Below are 25,909 nucleotides of genomic sequence, written 5' to 3'. Positions count from 1 at the left end.
AAGCATGGATAAAAAGCTAAAAAAAATTAGATAATACTTTGAAGAAACTGTGACCAATAACCAAACCAAATGCCAGTTTCGCCACCAACAAAACAAAGATTTGGTTTGAGAAAGTTGAGCGGCTAAATCAGGCTCTTTTATCCAAATAATCCAAAAAAATATTATATTTACAAAAATAACCCAAGTTTAAAAACAATCACCAAAATAACCTAAAATGAACAGCACCCTCTCTTTTTGTACAAAAATGATTGGCTAATCATTGTGTCAGACTTAAAAAAATTATTTTTTTGGGTTCTGGCCTGTCAATGGCTGGAACCCATGTATTTTTTTAAAAAAAATTGTATAATATTGATATACGGATATACGAAAAAAAACGACAAAAAAAATTTTTTTGGGTGCTGGCCTGTCAATGGCCGGCACCCAGTACACAGTACAAATTTTTTTTTTATTTTTTTTTCGTGTCAAAATCAGATATAAAAATACGAAAAAAAAATATAAAAAAATTTTTTGGGTGCTGGCCTGTCAATGGCCGGCACCCAACAGTAAATTTTTTTTTTTGAATTTTTTTATTTTTTTTGTACTGTGTACTGGGTGCCGGCCATTTACAGGCCAGCACCCAAAAAAAATTTTCGCTTTTTTTTCATATATCCGTATATCAGTATTATACAATTTTTAAAAAAAATACATGGGTTCCGGCCATTGACAGGCCAGAACCCAAAAAAATAATTTTTTTAAGTCTGACACAATGATTAGCCAATCATTTTTGTAAAAAAAGAGAGGGTACTATTCATTTTAGGTTATTTTGGTGATTGTTTTTAAACTTGGGTTATTTTTATAAATATAATATTTTTTTGGGTTATTTGGGTAAAAGAGCCGCTAAATCTTTTTTCCTAATATCAAAACTAGGTATGGATTTAGAATATTGAGTTTTTCATTTTCCTTTAATTAACTATTAGCTTTGATTTTCAATTATTTTGATATAACAAACTTTATTATAAAATCCCTTAATTAAATTTGCATAAATTATTTCAATCTTATCTGAATATATTTTCAAGTGTTACAATATCAAAAACAGAGTTTCTAAATGATTTAAACTTTCTACAAAAGTTTTTGAGAATCCCAAAGTCCTTTAAAATGTTTCTAAGATACATTTTTTAAGGTTCCTAGTCTTGTCTTGAACACAAGCATGTTTGTCTTGAGACAAACCAACATCAAAGGAACCTTGTCTCGAGACAAAATACTTTTTTCTCTCGAGATCAGCCAATATCGAAGCAAATTTAAGCTTTTAGAGAGCTTAATCTCGAGACATACGATAGATTGTCTCGAGACACAGAGCAAATTGTCTCGAGACAAGCCATTTGTGTCTCAAGACCTCTAGTTTTAACAGTCATATTTTTGTTCTTCCTATCTCAAGACAAGGGGTTTGTGTCTTGAGACACTGCTGCAGACTTTATTAAATGCACGAAATAAATGCTCTCAACGGCTAGAAACTCCCTTCAATAGCTCCAAACGTCCAAAAATCAGTTAAAGTGTATATATTCAAGTCAAGAACACTTTGAAGACACAAGAGATGAACATCCAAGCATAGAAATCAAGAGAAAAGCAACAAATTCTTTATTTTTTTTCATTGTCTCTTGTACACACTTTGAAGACACAAGAGATGAACATCCTACGCTATAGTCACTTGCGTCACACATTATTTCGAAATGATAGTTCCAATTTGGTGGATGAACAATGGGTGATGAGATAAGTTTATGTTTTAGCGTGTCAAAAGTATCCCTGCATGATTGGTCAAACTCGAACTCTTTGTCCTCTCTAAGAGATTACAAAGCGGTTGTGCAATTTTTGAAAAGTCTTTAATGAACCGTCTGTAGAAACCTACATAACCAAGAAAAGAACGGATCTCCCTTACAGATGTGGGGTATAGAAATGAGTTAATGAGGTCAATTTTTGTTTTATCAACAGAAATTCCCTCAGCAGAAATGATATGACCTAGAACTAATCCTTTATCAACCATAAAATGGCATTTCTCATAATTTAGAACCAGGTTAAATTCTAGGAATCTTTCCAAAATTTTTGCAATATTTAATTAACACGCCTCAAAAGACTTACCATACACAGTAAAGTCATCCATGAATACCTCAATTATTTTCTCGACGTAGTCGGAAAATATACTTACCAGACACCTTTGAAATGTGGTTGGTACATTGCAAAGTCCAAACAGCATCCGTCTGTAAGCGAACGTGCCAAATGGACACGTAAACATCGTCTTCTCTTGATCCTCTAGTACCACTGGAATTTGGAAAAAACATGAGTAACCATCAATACAACAATAATGAGATTTTTTAGCTAAATGTTCTAACATTTGATCAATAAAAGGAAGTGGAAAATGATATTTTCGAGTTAAAGAATTCAACTTCTTGTAATTGATACAAACTCTCCACTCGTTTTGGACCCGGGTGGGAACCATCTCACCTGTCGATTTGTCAACTACGGTCACGCCTATTTTTTTGGCACTACATGGACTAGGCTGACCCAATTACTGTCAAAAATAGGATAGATCATCCCAGCATCAAGTAACTTTTAAACTTCTTTTCTTACCACTTCCATCATGGGCGGATTGAGATGCCTCTGAGTCTCTCTTTTGGGAATTGCATTCTTTACAACTAAAATTTTATGCATACAAGTCGAGGGACTCAAACCCTTAATTTTGGCTATCGTCCATCCGATCACCTCTTTATAATCTCTAAGAACTCGCACCTTGATCAAACTAGGTATTTTGAGCACTCATTCATTTTTTGCCTATATTGTTTGCATTAATCATGGATGTGAAAAAGAGACGTGATTAATGATAAGTTATTGAATAATTTCTAATGTATGAAAGTACAATATGCTTGAGGGCAAGCATGAGCTAAGTAGGGGAGATTTGATAGCTTGCTCATTTTGCATAATTTATGTGTTCAACTCGATTTATTTTCGAATTAATCCTTGCTAATTGGTGCATTTTGTGTTTAAATATTGTTAGGAACAAAATTCGGACACTTTAAATCAAAGACAAGCAAGCAATAGGCAAAATTGAAGTATGGGAAAGAGAAGAGGGACCGAATTGGGTCATTTGAGGGGCTAGTTAGATTTTGACCTTGTAAAAGCCAAAATTAGTAAATTAAATCTAAAATTATTTTGTGTAGTTAGTGGTAGGTGGAAAAAGTCTAAAATTAGTATGTGGATTTTGTATAAATAGGTAGGGCGGTGCACTTGAAAAAACACACCTGATTTGCTTAAGTAATTGAATAGAAAAAGAAAAAGAAAAAGAAAATTATTTCTTTCTAATTTTGCTTGAAGATGCGCAGGCATTCTGCCAACTTTTGTTTCCAATTCAACTTTTGGCATAATTATTTCCCAAGCCCTTCCCCTTCCATCTTTCTCTGTTATCATAAAATCCATTTTCATAATCCACGAACGCAAGGCTGCTGGAGTCTTGAATCGCGAACGCGTGTATTGTGGTTAGATAATCTGCAAGAGTTGGTTCGCAGGTCGTACCAGGGTCAACTACGAGAGGAAGAATTGGAGGGTAGGACATTCTTAGCCACTGTAACCATCTTATTGTTTGGGGGAGAAGACTAATTTTGAGGATCAGTTCAGAGATTGGAATTCACCGTGTTTAGGGCTAAGGTTTATTATTTCTGTTATCAAATTTTAATTTTTATTTCTAATTTAATTTTTAATTCTGATTTACTCAAGTATTTATTATTGTTGTCTTCATTATTTCATTTTTAAACATTTCAAAACTTCACTAATTTATTTTATCTATTTTTTGGCAGGTCATTTGGAGTCGTGAGCATGACTATTGCCACGACAAAAATTCTATCCACGAGAAGAACGCGAAAGTTGATCTTAATCGTCAATCCTTGTAGACTCGACCCTACTACTCTTTACTACTGTTTAAAGTACTTTTATTGTAGGAATTATTTTTATTTGATGATTTCGACGCCCATCAAAAATACCCATATGTATTTTTATAGAAAAATCATGATAAAATTTTACTATGATTATTGTTGAAAATCTTGAAGAGATCAAACTATATTTCCTCAAAATTCTTCCTCACTTATGACTTTTAGAAGAATGATATATAAATTTGATATACATTAGCACTCTAATGTTTGTTAGAATTAGGGTTTTATTTTATTTATACTTCTTATATCTATAAATAATGAAATATAGACTTTGGACAAGCATTGTATTCATCTCCATTGATTAATAAAAGAATTACTTCTCTTTTACTCTTATTTCATTTGTTATTTACTCTCTTTATTATTTATTTCATAACAAGTACTTAATATTTAGCATTTAAATTTTCAGTTTATCAAACATCGTTAAATATATTTATAATTTTAGTAGGACGTGGAATAAAAAATTGACATGGAAGTTGTATTCTAAATTTATAGAATTACTAGCTTAGAGTATTATCTGCTTAAGGGCTAAAAAATTGATTTCTTGATTGGTTACAAATATTACAACATTTCAAACCATTTTTATTATATATTTATTATTTTACAACTATAAGAGTATGTTTGGACACCATGGAATAATTGGATGAAAGTATAATTATTAGGATGGTAATTACAAAAAAATGTAATTCTCTAGATATGTTTGACTAATAGCTTGTAATTACACTCTATTATAATCACATTGTAATTTCTAATGTTATTTTTGTAGTATAAATTGTAATTACATGACTAAATAGTTTTAAAAGGATATTAATCATTATAAAAATTATCAATAATACTTGAGAAAAATTATCTAAACAAGTAACAAAACCTAAAAACAAACCATCATATGTAGTATTTGATAATACGATTACTAAGAAAATTAAACATACTAATCAATTTTATCCAATTACTCCAGCATCCAATATTTGTTGAATTATTATCTCTCTAACATTAAACATATACCTATTGTTATCATCTATTGCTCATTGACCAAGTATAACTAATTAATATTAAATACGGTGTAATTTAGTTAAATTTTAAATAATTTATCAGAAATACTGTGTAATTTAGTTAATAAGTCAAAATGTGTAGAAAATTATCTCTCATCAATATAATTTCCAAATTATTTAAACAAGATTGGTAAAATAAAATATAATTATATTTTAAAAAATAGAATATATCCTAAAATTAAAATACTATAATTATTTTATAAAAATATTTTTTTAACCTTAAATAAGGTTTGGAAAACCATTGAGAATTTGATTAGACTATAATTATTTGTAATTATCTACGTAATTATTTTAATTCTCATCAATTGAATAGTGTAAAAGATATTTCAATTATAATCAATTTAATGGATTCACTAATTATAATGATTATTCTAATATACTACATGTATATAATTACAATCAATTACATTTAAATCTTTTTCGTAAATTATCTTAAAAGAAAAAACATCATTTTAAAAGATATCTCATAGGAAAGGTACACTTGAACCTAGAAATTATTGAGGTAAAAAAAAGTCAAAAGTCAAAATTTATAGGTAGTTAATTTTAATCAGCTTTTGTAATATTATGTTGAAGCTAAGAGGGATGAAATGAAATCTCCAAAGAATTAATGCAAATTTTCATACTAATAATTATTCTGAGGATCCTTTTAATTGGTATCATTGTTTAATTATTTAATGCATTACTTTTTTTGTTATAATTAGTCTCACTGTCATGAAAATTAGATCAGAACTAACAAACTAAATCTTAAAAAGTGGGAAGCAAAATCAAAGGGCAACTTTTGGGATATAAAGGACGAAAAATCCAAAATTGATTTAATTTGATATTCATTAAATTCGAACTGTAATTCTTGGAATCAAAGTACCAAACCCAAAAACAAAATTTCTTATTTAAAGGGCAGCGACAATGTGGTAACTCAGAGACGCATTCAATTGTCGCTCAGACTAAAAAGACAAACACTTTGAAGGTGATACTAATTTTATTCTTTTTTTCTTTTAACATCCCAAAATTAAAAACCTCAGATTTTGGTTTTAAATGGATTCTGTTTTCTCTAGTCTTTAGGGTTAGGTTAAAGCTTTTCTTTGACCATCTGTTTTGGTTCTGTTTGATTTTTTCCATGAAACAGTGACCCAAAAAAAAACACAAGTTTTTGAGAGAACAAGATCTGCCCAGAAATGACAACATAATTTTTATTGTCGTTTTTAAGACCTTTTTTTTTATCTGAAAGTTTGCACGGTGAACCCACTTTTGCCAGTGATTTGTTCTTAGAGAAAAGGCCAAAGGTAAGGTTTAGTTTTCAATCATAAGAACATGTAAGTTTTCTTTGTGATTTTTCTCAATTTCAATGCAAATATAATACCTTTTCTTTTTTTCTCTCTTTCTGGATCTCATAAGATCTTGCAAAAAAAGATGTCATCATCAAACTCTCCTTGCGCGGCGTGCAAGTTTCTTCGTCGAAAATGCACCCAAGAGTGCGTGTTTGCACCCTATTTCCCACCCGACAATCCTCAAAAATTCGCCAATGTTCATAAAGTATTCGGCGCCAGCAACGTTGCCAAGCTTTTAAACGAATTGAATACGTCCCAACGTGAAGATGCCGTCAACTCGTTAGCCTACGAAGCCGAGGCTCGTCTCCGGGATCCCGTCTACGGCTGTGTCGGTCTCATCTCCATCTTACAGCATAAGCTTAAACAAATGCAACATGATCTTAACAATGCCAAGAAAGAGTTGTCTACTTATATTGGTCCTCAAGCAATGCTTCCTATATTACAACCGTCGGTTTTCTTGCAGCAACATGTTGGCAACCCTTCTTCATCATCTTCTTCCTCCGCTGTTATGCAACATAACATGATGCCAATGATGGGGATTCCTACAGCGGCGGCGGCGGCTTCGGGGCAGTTAGTGTTAAGGGAACCTCAACAGCAACAGATTTTCGAGGCTCAGCAACAATTGGCGGCGGTGATAGCAGCAAGGGAACAACAAGAGATGTTTAGAGGGTATGAACAACATCATGGCGGCCAACAGCCTGAGATTGTGAGGTTTAACAATGGGTTTGACGGGTCTGCTTCAGTTACTGCAACTGGGTTCAATCAGATAACAACTGCAGCAGCAGCAGCCACCATGTCACCTTCATTGGCTTTAGGAAGCTTTGAAAACCCGTACCAGATTCAAGCACAACAAGATCATCACCATTGTCATGGGGGCCATCATCCACTCCAAGCACAACTTTTACTTCAGCCACAACAAGGCCAACCGCAAAACCAGCAGCAACAACCGCAAAGATCAGGGAGCGAGGAGGCGAGGAGCATTGGCCCTTCTTGTTGATTGAAAAGAAAAACAAAGAATCCATCTTTATTTTTTGCCTGCCTTCCAACAAAATTTTCAATCTAGGTAAAAGTTAAATTAATTATTTACCCTTTTTGTTTTATTAACTTAAGATGAATGCCTATCCACGAAGGATTCTTGAGAAAATAGCAGATAAGCTTTTGCGTTTATGAAGGGGTGTTTTTGATAGCTTTGTATGCCAATGTATGTTGGGGTTTTTTTTCCTCCCTTAATAAATTTGGGGAAAATATCATTTGATGGCAGTGGAAAAGATAGAATTACTCTTAATTGTGCAAGGGCAGAAGGGTTGGTAAAGAGAATTATTGTCTTTTCACAGATGAGGGATATTCCCATTTTCATCAGCTATAAATGACATCCTTAGATTGACTTGAAATGAATGGATATCTATCACCTTTGTTTCATTAGCCTTACACTGCAATGTGTTTTGTATTAAGCATGAGAAGGGGTTGTGCTCAAAATTTGAGTGTAAGATCTAATTTACTTAATTTTCATCCTCGAACTATTCAAATTTGAATTAAAAAATTTCAATGCTAATTAAGAATAAAAAAAGGTTTGATTAGACTTGTAATATATTCCACTTCAGCTTCTTTGATTTGAAATGAACATGAACTTGCTAGCTAGTTACCATTTAAACTTAAGCATGAGACAAAATGGATAAATAAGAGTAGATTTTTGTGGGAATTTGGTGCAGTGGATCAAATCCATGATCTTGAGCTGTCCTCTCAGATTTTGCTTTCACACCCTCTTTGAAAACACAACAGCGTGCCCTTATTAGACAGCTTCCTTTTACCTAATAAAGGACACTAATTTCAATTTTCTTTTTTATGAAAAAAGAAACAAATGTTGTAGAAATCACAGTGTTTCAAGAGAAGAAGTTCATTTTAACATTGGGATTAGATGAAGCTTCAGACTTTTCAGTCAGCTTCTGTATGTTCTTTTTGTCAAGAAAATTGAAAAAAAAAAGTGTAATCTTTTCACTGTGCTTTATGTATACAAACCATTAATTAACCTATGTTCACTGTTTTGCCATAAACTGCAAATCTGCCATGGTTACTTTTTCATCCATATTAAAAAAAGAGAAGAAATATATACATAGTCTAGTCTTGGCTTTTCTTAATGATCTAGATTGTCAACAATTTCTGTTACTTTTTTCCTTTCAGGGTTTTCTGCAGCAAACAAGTGAAGAACAAAGGGAGAAAGATTGAGAAAGACTGAGATTGATATCTGAGATCTTAAGTCAGCATCGGGCTTTTGGGGTTTGATGAACACCTTCATCCATTTGAACACATAATTAATTATATAATAATATATTATATTATATATAGGGATCTGCATTTTTGCATTGGTCTTTGGCCTTGGGATTGCAGTAGTTTTCAATTTTTCTAAGTTCTGGTCTTCGTTTTACTTTGAATTTCATTACGTACAATCTTAGAAATATCATGTTATGATAATTTTTTTTTTTATCATGGAGGAAGAATTGTTGTTATATTATATATGGTTTATATAAATAATAGATGTTATTCGGTGGAGAGAACTTGAAGTGAACTTGGGAATTTGCTTATATTTACTTTCGGTTTAAATTCAATACTTTAAAATGTGAAAGAAAAAATGATTGAATTTTATTCTAAACGATGGAAATAAATATTGGCTCTTTCCTATCATTTATACTATCAAAATATTTATAATGACCCTCTTAATGGAGAAAAATTAATTACTGAATTTGTTCTAATAAATCTTTTAAAAAATAAAAAATATACATGCATATTGTTGAAGTGGGATTGTATTGGAAGTGATGCATTACTATTATTTATATATTAAATATATTATTATTTGTTCAAAATATTACTAATATTGTTTTTAATGGAAAATTTTCCATTGATTATAACTCCAGTTACCCCACTATAAATAACCCGAAGTTAAGTTGGGCTTAGCCCATAAATTTAGTTACAAAGGTGGATTCTGCAATATTTCTTTTTTCATAAAAAATAATCATTCCTGTTTGTCTCATATTACATTTTAGTCACTTATGTTTTAAATATTACGTTTTAGTCACTCTGTTAAACTCTGTTATCTCCCTAACGACAATCCTATGTGGTAGTCCAACTAGGATGAGAAAATGTTTTTAATTAAATAAATTTAATTAATTACACCTTGAATTGGAAAAGAAAAACCGTTCGTCTCCTTTTTTCTTTTAGTTTTCTTTTCCACTTTGATTGAAAAAACCATTCTCATCCCAATTGGACATCCAAGTTGGCATTTAAAACCCATTTGGACTGCCACGTAGGATTGTCGTTAGGGAGGTAACGAAGCTTAACGATAGAGTGACTGCTTCGTAATAAAACAATAACGTAAGCAACTAAAATGTAACATTTTAAACATAAATGACTAAAATGTAATCTGAAGCAAACAACAGTTACTATTTTTGTAGTTTACTCTTTAAAAAAACCAAATCCAAGTTAATATTCATAAATACTAGATATATGTACATGGGTGAAAAGTATATTTAAAAAAAATTAAATTATGAATCACGGTTGAAAAACTTTCCTATAAAATTACACTCAATTTCACTTTAATTATTAAGTAACGTTTAATTTATTTTACATAATGAAATTATGGAAATGTAAGATTATAGATAGGATTAGAATAATGTAAAATTATCTAAAAGAAAATTTTACTATATTGTCCTTATTATAAAATTTTTGTTTTTACAAGTCTCAAATTTTTATAATATTAAAATAATTTAATAAGTTCATTTTTATTACACCTTTATTTGATCATATGAATTCAAATATTTTTGAAGGATCATATGGATTCAATTGAATCATCACTAAACATAATTATACAAATTTATTTATAAGGTTTGTCAATTGATTTTTGTAGAGTTTTTAATAACAAAAGAGAAATGAAACTAAATTTTTCATAAAAGTAAAATCAAAGGACATTGCAAAAGTATATATGTTTTGCAAGGAGCTTGTAGTAAAAACATTCACATGAAGATATTAAAACATCAACAATAACATATAATGTTCAAATATCATCATATCATTAAATATTGACAAATACAAAGTTATGTTCGCCTTAGAAATACCTACAACTATATAACATTTTAAACATAAGCCTATGCACTTTCTATACCATAGACAAAGTATGCCAAATATATTATCTATCGACAATAACTTAATAAAAAATTGTAAACAACCTATTACTACTTGACAATATATCCAAAATAAATCTATACCAAAAGTTGCCAATATAATCTATGGACAAAAGATTGCTAATATATTATAGATTTTATGAGACAACGAAGCTACACATCCCTGGAAGAATAGAAGTCTAAGGATGATCGATAAGTATTACATTCACTTAATTGCTTAAGTACATAATCCTTTCTAAAATCTTTTGGCAAAGAAAAGAAGAAATCTACCTTGTGTGAATCTTTTGCTAATATATTCCCCTATAGAAAGCATTTCATCCTTGGAGAGGCCTTCAATTTCTATGATTTATGTGAAATTCATCATTCATTGTTCACCTTCCTTTGCCTCTTTTTTTGAAAAATAGAAATGTCATTAATCTCTTGTGCAACTTCTCGATAAGCAACACCAATCTTACCTATCTCCTCCACAAGATCAAATAACCCATTAATGCTTCGAGGCCTTTTCTTACTAGTTAATACCTTCTTTACTATAGTCACAATAGCAATTGTAGGTGCTTGACAAGCTAAAGCACCTATATCCTCTCTAGATTCAAAATATTTGACTGCCTCTTGTTCAACATCAAATACATATTCAAATGTATCATCTTCAACATCAATATCTTCCATTGCAATAGTTTCTATCTCAACTGTAGCTCTTGTAGCTCTTTCTTTTCCAAATATTTGGACTAAGTCATCAAAGAATGGAAATGGTTTGTTTCTCAATCCAATAGCATGTGGATGACTCTACAAAAAAAAAACTTGAATTTTTGAAATTGATTTCATAATTATAACTATTTATAGTAAATGTAACGATAAAATTTCTAGTAGTGTCAGAAAATGCGATTTTGGGACCTTGTTTTCATAAACTGAGTTTGTAAATGTTAAATAGGGATATTTACATAACTAATGTATTGATGAATTAACTTTTGGATAAGTAATTTTGCAGAATTGATAGTTAATTAAGGTATAGGGACTAAATTGTAAAAAGGTTATCACTGTAGGTTTTTAATTGGCCAAAGGCTTAAGGACTTATATAACAATTAAACCAAGGTATAAAATGGAAAATATACCATCTTAGAAACATTAGTGGACGGTAGGTGAATAACTTATATATATTATAAATATTATAATTAAATTATTTATATTATAAAATGTATAAAATAAAACTAACATAGTGGAAAGAAAGAGAAATCATCTCTTTTCTTCATCCGTGCACGAAAAGAGAAGAAGAACAGCAAAAAAATAAGAAATAATTTGGCCTTAAGGGCTTCTATTTTCAACAAAAAATTGGTATGTGTAATTTAGTCCTTTTCTTGTGATTTTTACGTTTTTGAGTGTCATGAGAGCTTGATCTAGCTAGCCCATGTATCAATTTTTAGATAGTTTCCATCGATGATTTCTTGAATTTCTGGGTGTTAAATTGATAGATTTTAAGCTTAGTTGTAAAAAAGGACTAAATTGTAAATCTAATTGATAGTTTTGTGCATTAGGGACCAAACTGAATAAAATGTAAAATTTGACCGTAGGAATAAGAAATAGGAGGTACTAATTAATAATAATGAAATCAGAGTTTAATTTGGAGTTTTAAATTGAAATTTATGCTAGTATCGATTTTAGGGACTAAATTGAATAGATTGTAAAATATGTGTGACTTTGTAATTGATTGTGATTTAAATTGAAATTTAATATTATGTATTTTTGGATTATAATTCATAGCTAAAGGCAATGCGGGAAGGTCGAGGGGGAAAGGAAAGACGAGATCCGATGATGAGTAACCCGAACGTTCGATTTGTGTTTTTATAATTCAAATCACTTTAATTTATGCACATTTCTATTGTTTAGCATGGTAAGATGTGGAGGTAAGGTGAGATTGGTTAGTTGAATCGAATTGGTATGATTATGTTTGATTATTGAGATAGAGTACTAAATTGAATAGAATTTAAAATAGTGTAATTCAATAAAATTATGGAATTGACTTTGTATTGGGGTGAAATAGGATGTGATATGTAATAAATTGATTATTTGAACTATGAATTGAATTGATGAGATGCAAATTTAACAAAATGATAATTTGAATAAATTGTTACCCTATTAATTGTTCAGACAGAATTAGATATAGTTGGCATACTGTAGGATAGATTGAGTACGAGTTAATTTGACTACATGTTGAGTATTGGGCACAACTCTTACTTCGGTTATACCGATGAGTGCTGCCACATGGCATGAATAACATACCCATATATGCACTTTCACAACAGTCATCACAAACTTATAACATTTATCATAGCATCTCATAGATGTTCATATTTTCGCAATTGCACAAGCTTACATTTATCACATTTAATCATAAGTGTGAGAACACTTACACTCAGAATTTAGAGTAAGGGTTTAAGCTACCTCTAAATTCCAATTACACAATGAATCATCTACGAGTAGCGATTCCAAAATACTCACCAAAATATGCTTTCACTGAAAGTCGAAAGCTGAAACAAACTTTTCTTTATCTATATCTCTACTCGTTGAAGGTCCTATTGACTCCGAAACTTCAACAAGACAAACCATACAAACATACAATCAACAATTAGTCATTAACTCACCTTAAATAGTAAAAAACAATAGTGTAAGCTACATTCTCTTTTAACTAAAACCTTCAACATAGAAAACTTTAAATTTGAATATCTCAACCTACGCTTAATCTTTTTGCATGAAACGAATTCCATTCATCTACGGCTAATTTCCAAGCTTTAACCTACACAAAACTGCACGTTTCAAGGTATCGACATTTTTCAACAAGTTTTGAGCATTATGACAAAAATTCATTAAAACTCGAGAAATCCTTAGCGAAACTTCAATGGAGCTTTAGAAACTTTCTAATCACATCAAAACTAATTGAAAAACATTTTAAAGTCACGTTTTTACTCAAAAACTTGAAATTCATCATTAACGACCCCATATTTAAATTTTATTCGAAATTCACGATTTAATGGCTAAAAACTCAGTTTTAAGGATCCAATCATACTAAAAGCTAATAGGGAAATGACTGGTTACCTTCGATGGAAGAAAAACAGACTTTGACACAAATTTGGGAAAACCCACTATTGAAGAAGATGATGAAATTAATGATGTTTTAGGATGTTTTCTTGAATATTTATGAAGATTAATGCTATGAGAATGAGGGGAAGCAATGGATTGAGGTTTGAAGAACAAAAAGTGAAGGAGAGGAGCTTGGGAAGCAAGGGACGGCACAACAATGAAATAGGGGGAAACTATTGTGAAATCAATTTGAAGAATAAGGGTTTTTGGGTTGATTTTAAAATTCTGGGCAAATTACTTCATAAAAACTCTCTGTTTTGACTCTTTTACAAACCAACCCTATTTTCAAAATTAAAGGTATTTAAAACTCATTTTTAAAAACTGACTTAATTTTCTAATAGCCATTGTCGAAAACATTATCGACTACCAATCTTATAAAATTTCGAGCACATATAAGCTAAAATTTCTAAAATACCCTCGAAACTTCTAAGCCCAATTTTGGGTTGTTACACTTTCATAATTCAAGTCAATATAAGACAAACATTAACCAATTACATACTATCAATTCAAGATCAATCTTTAGCTATTACACATAAACTTTCATACTAAAAGCTTCCATTAACATACAAACTATGCATATTACCAATTTGCACACCATTTTAATTGATTATAGCATTTAAACTTATCATATTATAACATTCAACAATAAGGTTCAAATAACTTCATTTCACTATATTCCAATTTCTCATTTCTTTAATTCAACTCATTCTCGAATCTATTTATTCATATTATTTCTGTATCGACCATCCGAGCTCATATAACCGATTCGTATGGTCATTCACATGCTATCGTTATTTGTATATTGCAATATACATTTGCATCACCAAACCATATGATGAATTCAATTAAAATATCATTATCCAATTTACATTTTATATCCCTATTAACCTAACTCAAACTTGAACGGATACACGATTCCAACCAACACACCAATTTGACACCTAGTGCCTATCAGAACATCCAAAGTATATAAATTGCGCCTAGAGCTCATTGGTTTAACCGAGGAAAAAAAGTGTGCCCGACACTCATCGAAATGTCCGAAGAAAAATGCACCCAGCGCTCATTGACATATAGTCGAAGTAACCCATACTCAATCTATCCTATGACATGCTAACTATATTCGACTTTGCTCGAACAATTAATAGGGTATTCAATATCCAATTTTCATTAAACAATCCAATTCATATATCATTTCACATTCAATTTCATAATTTCATTTTAATTCATCATCAATTCTAAATTTTCTCATATCATATAACATGTTTCAATCCATTTTCATATCATATATCATGTATCAATTAAATCATACTACTTTCTATTTTGTTTAATTTAGTCCAATATCTCGATATTCAATATCATTCACAACGAACCAATTCATACAAAAATTATATACTCACCTCGATACTCAATCATGCAATTAACATGAATACGCGAACAAATATATTGATCTCGAATCATAAAAGTACAAACTAAATCATCACATTACTCGTTGACGTCTCTCGTTTTTCCTTTCCCTCTCGACGGTTCGAAGTTGTCTTTAGCTACATGCGATAATACAACAAATAAATAACATCAAATTTCATCCAATTCACATTTAAATATAAAGTTAAACATATTTTACATTTTATTTAATTTAGTCCCTAAACTCGGAATATGTATGTCTTTCGATTTATAGTTTCGAATCAAAATTTGATTTCACATTTTTTCATTAGGGACCCTATAATTTCAATTTATAACACAATATCATGACAAATTTTCAATTTATGCAATTTAGCCCCTAATGTTTACAAAGTTAACTATTAAGCTTATTTAACTTTACAATTTAGTCATTAACATGATCTAAGCTTAATTTCTATCAATTTCAAGCTTAATTCATCAATTTCTCAATAATGGAAACTTGCTAAAAACTTAAGAATTGAACAAAATGATATATAGGCTACCTAAATCAAGCTCTTATGATTCAATTTTCATAAAAAAAATGGCTTAGATACTTACTTAAATTAATTCCTAAAAGTTCAAATAAGCTTGAAGGTTTTCTTTTTCTTTGTTTTAGTGGTGGACGGTGATAGATGATGAAGATGATGGCTTTTTTTTCATCATTCCACTATTAATTAACTTATATAGTTAGATTAATGGTAAATTAATTTAGTTAATCATATTTTACATTTAATTAATCTTAATTTAATTGTTTAAATTAATATTATTTTAACTTAATAGCGAACATCATCACCATCTACTATCTATTAACTAAAATTGATTTATTAACTATTTTAGTTGTTTGTATAATTAAAACTTAATTGCGATTGAACATTTACAATTTAATCTCCATGTCTTAATTAACTGCTTTTTTGACTAAATTATTTATCTAAATTTTAATATATTTTTATATTAACTTCGTAAAAATTCTTATTTTATATTTACAAATTTGGTTTACGAAAATAGAGTTTTGAAATCGCATTTTTTGACACCACTGAAATTTAGGTCATTACATTTCATGTACTATTGTGATTAATTACTTTCAAAATATATGTTTCATTGTCTATTATCTATTATTTTTAAACACACATCTATGTTCTAAATAAGTGATTTTTATTTTTACACGTACACGTGTGTGGTAGGATTTCTAGTATGAATAATGTTATTAATTGAGTTGCTATCACAAATCAACTAGACACTAACTCACGATTGATGACAAAATCATGATAAATAATTTTAATACATTTAATATTGTTTATTTGGTGTATTTATGTGTTTAAAATTTATTTTAATCTATTTTTATTTTAATATCTATATATTTCATGTGTTATTATGATTAATTAATTTTAAACCATATGTCCATTGTTTATTGTATGTTATTTTTAAATACACATATATAGTTTCTACACGCATACACATGTGATAGAGTTTCTAGTATAAATAATTTTGTTTATTAAGTTAGTGACACAAGCCGACTCAACACTAACGCATGCAAAACACTCGGGTAGGTAGCTTTTAAAATTAAAATGATAACAACTTTAATCATAAGCACTTAAACATTGTATAATTTACTCTTCTTTGAAATGAAATAAAACACTCAAATGTTTGAGAACCCAAAATTGAAGAAAATTGAATCGTAAATATTTTTAGTAACATAACTAAAAACTACATAAAAAAATATGTAAATTTTTAAAAGAAATATAAAGACAGTCACATCAAATTATTATAATTAATAATAGAGATTTAAGCCAAAATGATTTAATAACTGCGACATAAACAAAAACAAATTACTTGCGAATGATTTGGTTTATTTATTTCCAAAGTTAATAACAATCAACACAATACATCGCATTATTTAATCTTCTAATTAATAATTAATTTGAGCTAAGAAAAACATTAAAACAAAAATTATACATTATCCTCTAATCATTTTTCTTCTCTTTTTCTTGTTTCACAAATTTACTCATCCTCTGCCTCACCACTTTCTCATCAAATATCTCATAAAATCTTCCCATTTCACCCTTCACCCTCTCCCCACTCCTCTGTATTTGGTCCCCATACTTCATATATATCACTGGCACTATCATCACCATCGTTATACCTGCAAACCCCAATCCAATCAATAACATAAACAGATAATACGGATTAATGGATTTATTTTAATAATTTACCTATGTAAACAAGTGTTAGGAAATCAAAGAAGGCTCCAACGTAGGATAGTATCAAAAGCCCCGCCAGTGTTCTTGCAAACACAAACCAGTTCTCCTCAACGGTCACATGAAACATCCATCTCAATACATCTTCCAAAAATGTTCGATATGTGTTGGCAATCTCCATGGTTGTCTGTTTCGAGATATCGAAATCCGACACATTTGGTGGTTCTCTAAATACACACGCACACAATGATTTTCAATGTTTCTTTTTCGATATATACTAACTAAAAAGAAGGGGGAAAGCATATATAATTAACAACATACTTGCCGAGAAGCCTGAGAACATTTCCCCAAAGGAAAAGTGAAGCAAGGATGAAGATGATGAGCCATGAAGCGACAGTGATGAAGTTGAACTGATATACTTGAAGCAATATCCATGTTGCTGTTGAAACCAGAACAACTGTTGCACTCACTTTCTTTCTCCTCCATAGAATTATATCTCTGAAAGTATCTGAAACAAAACATAATTAGATATAAATACAACAAGGGAAAGCTTGCAGTTATTGTTGTTGCAGTACTTGAAGTTACCTAATGCAGGGGATGAAGACGATGGTGGGGTGGCAGCAGACATGGTTATGATTTGAAACCAAGATAGCTGAAATATTTTTGAAAGAAAGTAGTTTGGGGGTGTATTTCCTTTGTGTTTTCAAGTAATGAAACGTTGAATTTGTTGATTAAAAAAAATTAAGTGAAGAACAAAGAGGAGTTTGTCTGATTTACACGTGCACAAGTGTAGAGAACAACGTGGAAGCCATGCAACAGTCGGTGAAAGCTTCAAGCTGTGGCCAAACTCTTCTACTTTAATCTATTCTATTGTGATAAGAACAAACTACAGCACCCAGTTTTTTTTTTGAAGTTTAGGCCCAAAGTGTTGATAACATTAGCTGTTGCTGGTTGATGATTCATCCACTCAAAGCATACTCTACTTTTGGGCTTTTCTTCGGCAAGTCTCGTAAGCCCAAAGTTATAGGGATTCCTTGTTGCGGCATTCAACCCCCATCGAATAGGAAAAACAAATTTTCCTAAATTATCCTTGACGAATAATGATCAAAAACCAGTTTTTTTTGCTTGAGTAAAAAATTTTCTAAAATTATTTCTTAATATACATTTCCTTACAATTTATTTTTTAAAATACGTTTTTTTAGGATTATCACCGTATGTACGAGTGTAAATACATTTTTTAGGATTATCACTGTATATACGGGTGTCAAGTTTTAATGTTAATTTGTGTCACAATATTTATACCCGAATACAATCGAAGTAATTATTATATAATGATTAACTAATCTTCATATTAAAGATGATAGTAAAAATTAATTCAAATCAAATCAATATATTTGTATTTAATGATAACCTTTGAACTTTTTAATTGTATTTAATGTATAAGGATACTTGACATCCGTGATATCGAGTTGCTTATAATATGTAATTTATCTAAAATTAATTTTTATCATTCGAATTTAAACCCTAATAAATACAAAAGGAATTCAACACTGGTGGTTGTCGAGTTCCTATTTAATTATTATTTTAATCATTTCTTAAATCTAACCCTAATAAATGTGTTCAATGAAGTCAACACTCATCATTGTCGAGTTCAATACATTTTCAATTTCATCTTTTTCGTAAATCTAAACTTAATACATGTATTCTATTGAACTTGAAACCCATGAGTATCTAATTTATATTTATTTAAATTTTCATCATTTATCATAAATCTATCCTTAATAAATGTCTTTTATGAAGCTCAACACCTGGAGGTGTCAAGTAAGTTATAATTTATATTCAACTCTTTACTTAAAGCAAACTCTTATAAATGAATGATACAGCCCACATTAACTTAATTAATTAATGTCTAGTTAAGTAAATTAATTAAAATTTCTAAATTAATTGCATCTGATACTTCCATTTTCCTTCCAACCCTTTTTCCTTGTTTGCGGGTTGTTCAACGATTACTATTTCGATCATCCACCCATGTTTATTGTCTCGATGGACTATCTTATACTGTTACACCTGAGCTATGATCGTACGCCATATAATCACACATTTGTCGTCCTGGTGGACTCCATTCGATGCCCTAGTCGAACTATGGTCTTACCTCTCCAAGCTTCGTGTTTTTCGTCTCGACAGATTATCCCATGTTTAACGTCCTGTTGGACTATCCCGTGTTTAACGTCTCATTGGACTATCCCATGTTTAACGTCCTACCAAACTATCTATGATGTCATAGCGTCTTTCAGCTATGGACTTACTCATTTGACTGTCAAATTATCTCCTAATGCCATAGCATCTTTCAACCATGGTCTTACACATTGTGACCCTATGTTTACCGTTTCAGTGGACTACCTGGGTTGGCATAGTCCAAATATGATCTTACACCTTATATTCTCCGTGTTTACTGTCCCGATAGGCTTTCGTAGGATGTCATAGCATCTTTCAACTATGTTTTTAATCTTGTTTACCATGATGTCATGGCGTCTTTTAGTCATGATCTTACTCATTTATATCATGATGTCATAACATCTTTCAGCTATGGTCTTACTCATTGTTAGTGTGATGCCATGGCGTCTTTCAGCCATGATCTTACTCATCTTTAGGCGCATAGCCTCTGATCGGTCTCATGGCCTAGCCATGATCTTTCATTCACTTTTCCTGTCATATTCCATCTATTCCTCCATTCATCAACCTATACATTGATGCTCGAACACCGTAGTGTCCCTTTTGCAAGGCCTGGAGCTTCGCACATCATGATTTGCACTCCGCAAGACCGTGTGGCGGTATCTAATAGAAGTACTCTCTTTTTCCCTTTCCTAACTTCATCTAACCCATCATTGATCCCTTTTCATGATTTTATTTTATCATGCATTCAAACTAAAATGGCGAACACTTTTAAACTTATGAAAGCATGTGTCATGCATTTGCAGTTCTGGGTTTGAGTACAGAAACTTACTTGATGCTTGGAGATGACAGAGTTAAAGAAGCTAATTGTATGCGAGAGAAAGTTGCTTGGAGAGTAGGCATTATACTGATCATTTAGATTCACATGAAATCCACAAACAAAATGATTTTCCCATTGAAGTTTTTGAGTTTCTAAATTTGTAGAGAGAGGCTACAATTCACGAAATTCATTGATAATTCCTCTATAAGCAGTAAAAAATTCAGTAAGGGATTTTTCACTTTGTTTATCATCAATAAGTTGTTGAAAAAAAGAGAAAATACGAGAATTATTACCATCATTGAAAACATTTCTTTGATAGAGTCCCACATCTTCTTACCAATTGAGGTAGCAATCTCAGGTTCCAATGAATTCAACAACCAAGTTTTCACTGCACAATTAGATTGACATCAGGCTACATATTTGGGATCTTGAATGTTTGTCATTATTTGAACTAGATGATTATCACGACCTTGAGAACCAAGGAAGGTACGAAACACTTGAGACCAAAGGGCATAATTTCAACCATTAAATTTCATGGTAGTTCCAATAGAAACATGCAAATCAGAGTTAGACATGTTGTCTATCATCTTGAATTACAGATTCCAGAATACAAAAAAAAGGTACACACCCTCAAACACAAATATACAATAAATCAATCACACTAGAAGGGATTGATTAACCCTAACAAAGAAAAAGAAAAGAAATCTTTAATGTCGGAATAAACCTTCTCCTATACCATGTAAACATGTAGAATTGTAAGGAAAAGAATGTTATATCATTTTATATAATAGTATCATTTTTATGTACATGTATACAAGAGTCTTAGTACGAAAAGTCTACTATACAAGTAATATGGAAACAACTACAAGTTAGCCTATAAATTAGGATCACAAACCTTGTAACAACCCAATTTCGACCCTAATAAAACATAGTGGTTTCGGGACCACAAATCCGAGTTGAAAATAAATTAATATTTTTTTATGTGTTTATTATGTGTGAATTTATATCCATGAAATTTTCGTGTTTTAATTTTGTTGTTTGAGTGCCGATTTAATAAAAATGGCTTAATCGCGTAAGATGAAAAAGTTGATAGTTAAATATGTAAGGGCCGAATTGTTGTTGTCTTTAAAGCATAAGGTAATTATGATGCAATTAGACCATTTAATTATGCATGGACACTTTTGGACATGAGTAAGTGGAAATGGCATAAAATGATAAAGGTTAAAATAGTAATTAATATATTATAATGTAAATAATATAAAACATAAAATAAACAAAGCCGTGCATGTTCATCTTTGGGATAACCAAAAACAAGAAAAAGAAATAAGGTTTTAAAACTTTGAACATTCGGCCTTGGTGTTGCTCAATTAAGGTATGTTTCGGTTTCGGTTTTTGATAATGTTTACGTTTTTTAGATCGTTGCTTTGTGTTCTTTAAAGCCCATGCTTCAATTTTGTGAATTGGTGATGATTTTGAAATATGCCATTGATGAATTCATGAGTTTTGTGATGTTTGAAGGTGAAATATGAAATATATGTATTAAATTAACATAGTTTGTTTTTAAATCTTTGATGAAATTGAGTAATTAGGGCTAAATTGTAAAAATAAATTTTTGAGGGACTAAAATGTGAAATAAATAAAATGTGTGGACTTGTATAAAGTTATTGAATATTCGTCCCTAGCATAGTGTAAGGAAATTTTGTGTATTTTGTGTTTTATGCAATAGGGACTAAATTGCAAAAAGTGTAAAATGTCAGGGGCAAAATGGTAATTCACCCATTTGTGTATTTTTGGATTAAATTGAATGAATTGATGAATAAAAGGGTTAAATTTGAATATGTATAGATCAAGAACTGAAGAAAACAGAATTAGATCGGGGAAAGTCGAAGTAGTCGAGTAGTCGATCGTATCCGTTGATATCCGAGGTAAGTCGGTAGGCATTTAAATTTTGTTAAATTCATTAGCATATAGTAGATATGTGATAAATTGAAATATTGACTATAGTAATAGTTTTGGCCGATTGTATATATTAAAATAAGTAAGTTATTTGAATTCAATTTTAATTGATAATTAATGTTTGAAAGTCGTACGAACTCTAGAAATACAGGAGATTTTTTTTGAAAAGTGTTTCCGTGTAAGACCACGTCTGGGACGTTGGCATCAACTTGTGTTTTCGTGTAAGACCCTGTCTGGGATAGTGGCATCGATCAGTGATTACATGTAAGACCACGTCTGGGACGTTGGCATTGTATGAGCCTCCCGACTATTCGCGTATCCTTTTAAATTTCAAATAGTTCAATGAAAAATTTTAAACGTAAACTGAAAGGTAATGAATTATATATACAGGTATATATTAGTTATGTGATTAAATGGAGATAAGGTAGGTAAATTATTTAGAATCATATATAGTATATAATTATGAGTAGTAATTTATCATGTGTATATATAAGAGTAATTCTGGGATAGTTGGTTACTATGTTGTTAAGGGTGAATGTTTTATAAGCATTCACACAAGAGAATACTCGGTTTATTAAATAATATATGTGGTTGAAGAGTGAGTATGAAATGTATATTATATTTATAAAATAAATGATATGCCTTTATTCTTTACCGTTAAATATTATTCATGCTTACGACTTATTAAGCTTTGAATAACTTACTCTGTGTGTGTTTGTTTATCTTTGCTTTATAGATTTTAAAGTCGTTACGAGTTCGGGATCATCAGTAAAGCCTATCACACTATCGACTATTTATAGTATCTTATAAACTGGAATTTCTTTTGGGATTTCGGCATGTATAGACTAGCTTTAGGGTTTGCTTAATTCGAATGTGTATATATTGAAGCCATACGAAAATGGCTTAATGTTCTTGTCTATGTTTGGTGTTCTTGTTGGATAATGGCTTAAGTATATTTTAAACATCCTTTAATACTAAATGGATAATACATATAAGGTAATGTATATATAGATGTAATCGGTGATGTTTGGTTTAGGAATTTCTGCAATAAAACGTATGGTATGAGTAGGATTGATAAATGTATTATAACAAATAATGATAAGTTAAGTAATTTTAGATTAAGTAATTGGCATATATATATATTGGGTTATGATTAGCCTTAGTTGTGAGATAAGCTAAATATTAAGTAATTGTAATTATGATTTTATTAAGTTGAATGTGGGTGTATGGATTTTTTTATAGGACATATATATATATACTTTGGTTTGGTATATAGGTAAAATAATATGTTTAGTTCTAAAGTTTGTGATTAAAATAGTTATTAATGAAATTGTTAACCATATACGTTTGGCTATGGCATGAAAATTTGATTATAAGCATGTCGAATTTGGTTTTATTAAAATGACCTTAGTTTGCTTACAAATGAGTTAGAAAATAAAAAGTTACTAAGAAAAATTTGGTTGGAAATAGAAGATTTATAAACTATATATATATATTTACATGTATATTCGGTTTCTTTAAGTAGCTATTAAATTACGGCTATCATATGTTTGTATTTTTATTTTGTGAACTATTAAAGTTGTTAAGACATGACTTAGTAAAACAATATATTTAATTATATTACTTGAGTCAAATAAATTTAGTCATATCATTATACAAATTTGTTAAGGAGCTAATTAATTTGTGAGTGATGATTGAAAAACTTAAAATGAAAAGCTTAATTTGTATGGAATGAAATGAATTATAGACTTTGGAAATAGTTTAAGTATGTATATATTCGACCTTAATAGGTACCTAAAGTAACATTGGATGGGAACGAATCATTTTATTCATTATAGTAAACGGCATGATTCAATTTATATATGGATGGCAAAATGTGTACCATTTAACTGGTTATCCACATTGGTTAATTAGTCAAAGAATGAATCTAGAAAGCATATGTAATAGGATATAAATAGCATAGAATTTCTTATAGTAACTTGATAGCTGAACAAAGGATATATTGACTAACAATGTGTACACTTGATTATGCTTAAATGACTTATTTGATGTGGGTTTTGTGCTTAAGTTTGTTTTTTTTTAATAAAAATGCGTTAGCTCATTTTATGCAGAGATAAATGCCGATTTTGTATAAGGTCATTAAGCTATGTTCAGTATATATATATATATGTATGCTGTATAACTTTAAGGCATGTTTAATTATTTGAAATATGATTATATTCATAGTATGAATTCGAACATGTTTTCTGGATATAATTTGTATTTGTAATATGAGTATGTATTACATGAATGTTTAAATCTGTACTTATGTCTGGTAATACCTCTTGACCTTGATCCGGTGGCGGATTTAGGTTAGGGGTGTTTCAAACCTTACAATCCTAAATGAGGTAAATACTAGATATAGAAAGACAACTAACAACATTATTACATTTTTACCCTTTTAATTGTTAAATATACAATGATAAAATGATAATTTCATCTAATAGGGTGGGTCATGGTGGGGCAAGCAATTACCATAACCACTCCATACCCACTATCCAAAAGAAAGGAATCACCCCGTCTTCACCCCGCATCCACTTTTCAAAAAGAAAAATCCACTCTAAATGTTCGAAATCTATTGTGCGGTTCGAATTTTGCCATCCTTAGACATAATAGGTTGTCCAAAGTTATAAAAGGAGTAGAGAGGGTGGGGTTTTTTAATTTTATTTAATAATATTATAATTAATATAAATTTTAATTTAAAAAAAATATATACAAAATTCCTATGAATATTTTAAAATGAAGATCAAAATGAGAATATTTGTAAATTTTTAAAATTATAAATATATTAATATAATATATAAAAATTAAAACGTCAATGTAAATTAGCCTTTGAAAAAAAGGTGTGTTTTAATTATGATGGTTTAGTTAGAAAAGGAAAAAGGTGAGATCAATGGCGAGATTACAGGAAAGAAATTTGTTTTTAGAAGAATGATGAAATGAAAGCAATTATTATAAAGATGGCATCAAACAAGTAAAGCCTTTCTCGCCTATCTTACATTTTTTTAATACGCGTGATTCATTTCACCTCATTCTAGGCTTGAGGGGAGCCTCTAAGCAACCAGGTGGCTGGTTTTTAATAATTTACTAAATATTTTTTTTAACTAAAATCTTGTTCCTTTGATTAAAAACTTTTATAATAATAATCATAACATTATCAACCTTTGGATTAAAATGAATATTTTTAAACTATAGATTTATCACCTATTAAAACAAAATAAACATTCATTTGATCCGGTCACACGGGCATGACTCTAGTACACGGTTTAGTTATAAGTCTGTGTGGTTCATTCCATACGGGCAGAACTTTCGCACACAGTCGTGTGACCTCTGTATGAAGATTCTTCCTTCTTTCTTAAATTGTTTCAATTTAATCCCTATTAATTATAGGCTTAGTTTTGATCTTCCATAAACTCGATATTAATTGTGGATAATTATTTGAGATTTTAAATTTTAATATGCTCATAAATGTTTGTATCTACTTGTAGCGCCTTATTACATTTAATGGTATAATATTTTAACTCACATTGTTTTTATTATAAAAATTCTATCATGGTTTCCAATATAAACATTTCAAACTAATTGAATTATGACGTCAAATTATATTAATCACCTGAATTAAAACCAACCTTTCTAGACATTGTTTTCACTTAAGAGAAAAA

General features: G+C 30.1%; 2 protein-coding genes across 3 annotated transcripts; one reads left to right on the top strand and one right to left on the bottom strand.

The window, feature by feature from the left end:
- The first annotated feature begins 5,839 nt into the window (after positions 1–5,839).
- On the top strand, positions 5,840–8,836 carry LOC121203123 (LOB domain-containing protein 36). 2 transcript variants are annotated; one of them, XM_041103140.1, is made up of 3 exons: positions 5,840–5,963; positions 6,123–6,279; positions 6,392–7,746. In XM_041103140.1, the coding sequence occupies exon 3, from the start codon at positions 6,407–6,409 to the stop codon at positions 7,319–7,321; it is 915 nt and encodes a 304-aa protein (XP_040959074.1). In that variant the 5' UTR covers positions 5,840–5,963; positions 6,123–6,279; positions 6,392–6,406; the 3' UTR covers positions 7,322–7,746. The 2 variants fall into 2 exon arrangements, 1 of the variants encoding a protein (XP_040959074.1); XR_005919687.1 differs by adding an exon at positions 8,503–8,836 and having other exon boundaries at positions 5,915–6,279; positions 6,392–7,387.
- Positions 8,837–16,891: 8,055 nt separating this feature from the next.
- LOC107915845 (reticulon-like protein B13) lies at positions 16,892–18,002 on the bottom strand. The gene is made up of 4 exons (XM_016845046.2): positions 17,846–18,002; positions 17,582–17,768; positions 17,276–17,487; positions 16,892–17,205 (listed from the first exon to the last, which is right to left on the bottom strand). Exons 1-4 carry the CDS (start codon positions 17,886–17,888, stop codon positions 17,027–17,029), a joined length of 621 nt encoding a protein of 206 aa, XP_016700535.1. The 5' UTR covers positions 17,889–18,002; the 3' UTR covers positions 16,892–17,026.
- Between the last annotated feature and the right edge of the window lie 7,907 nt (positions 18,003–25,909).

The sequence above is a fragment of the Gossypium hirsutum genome, chromosome D10 (assembly GCF_007990345.1).
Source record: "Gossypium hirsutum isolate 1008001.06 chromosome D10, Gossypium_hirsutum_v2.1, whole genome shotgun sequence".
Taxonomy (NCBI): Eukaryota; Viridiplantae; Streptophyta; class Magnoliopsida; order Malvales; family Malvaceae; genus Gossypium; species Gossypium hirsutum.
This window is presented reverse-complemented; position numbering and strand designations above follow the sequence as displayed.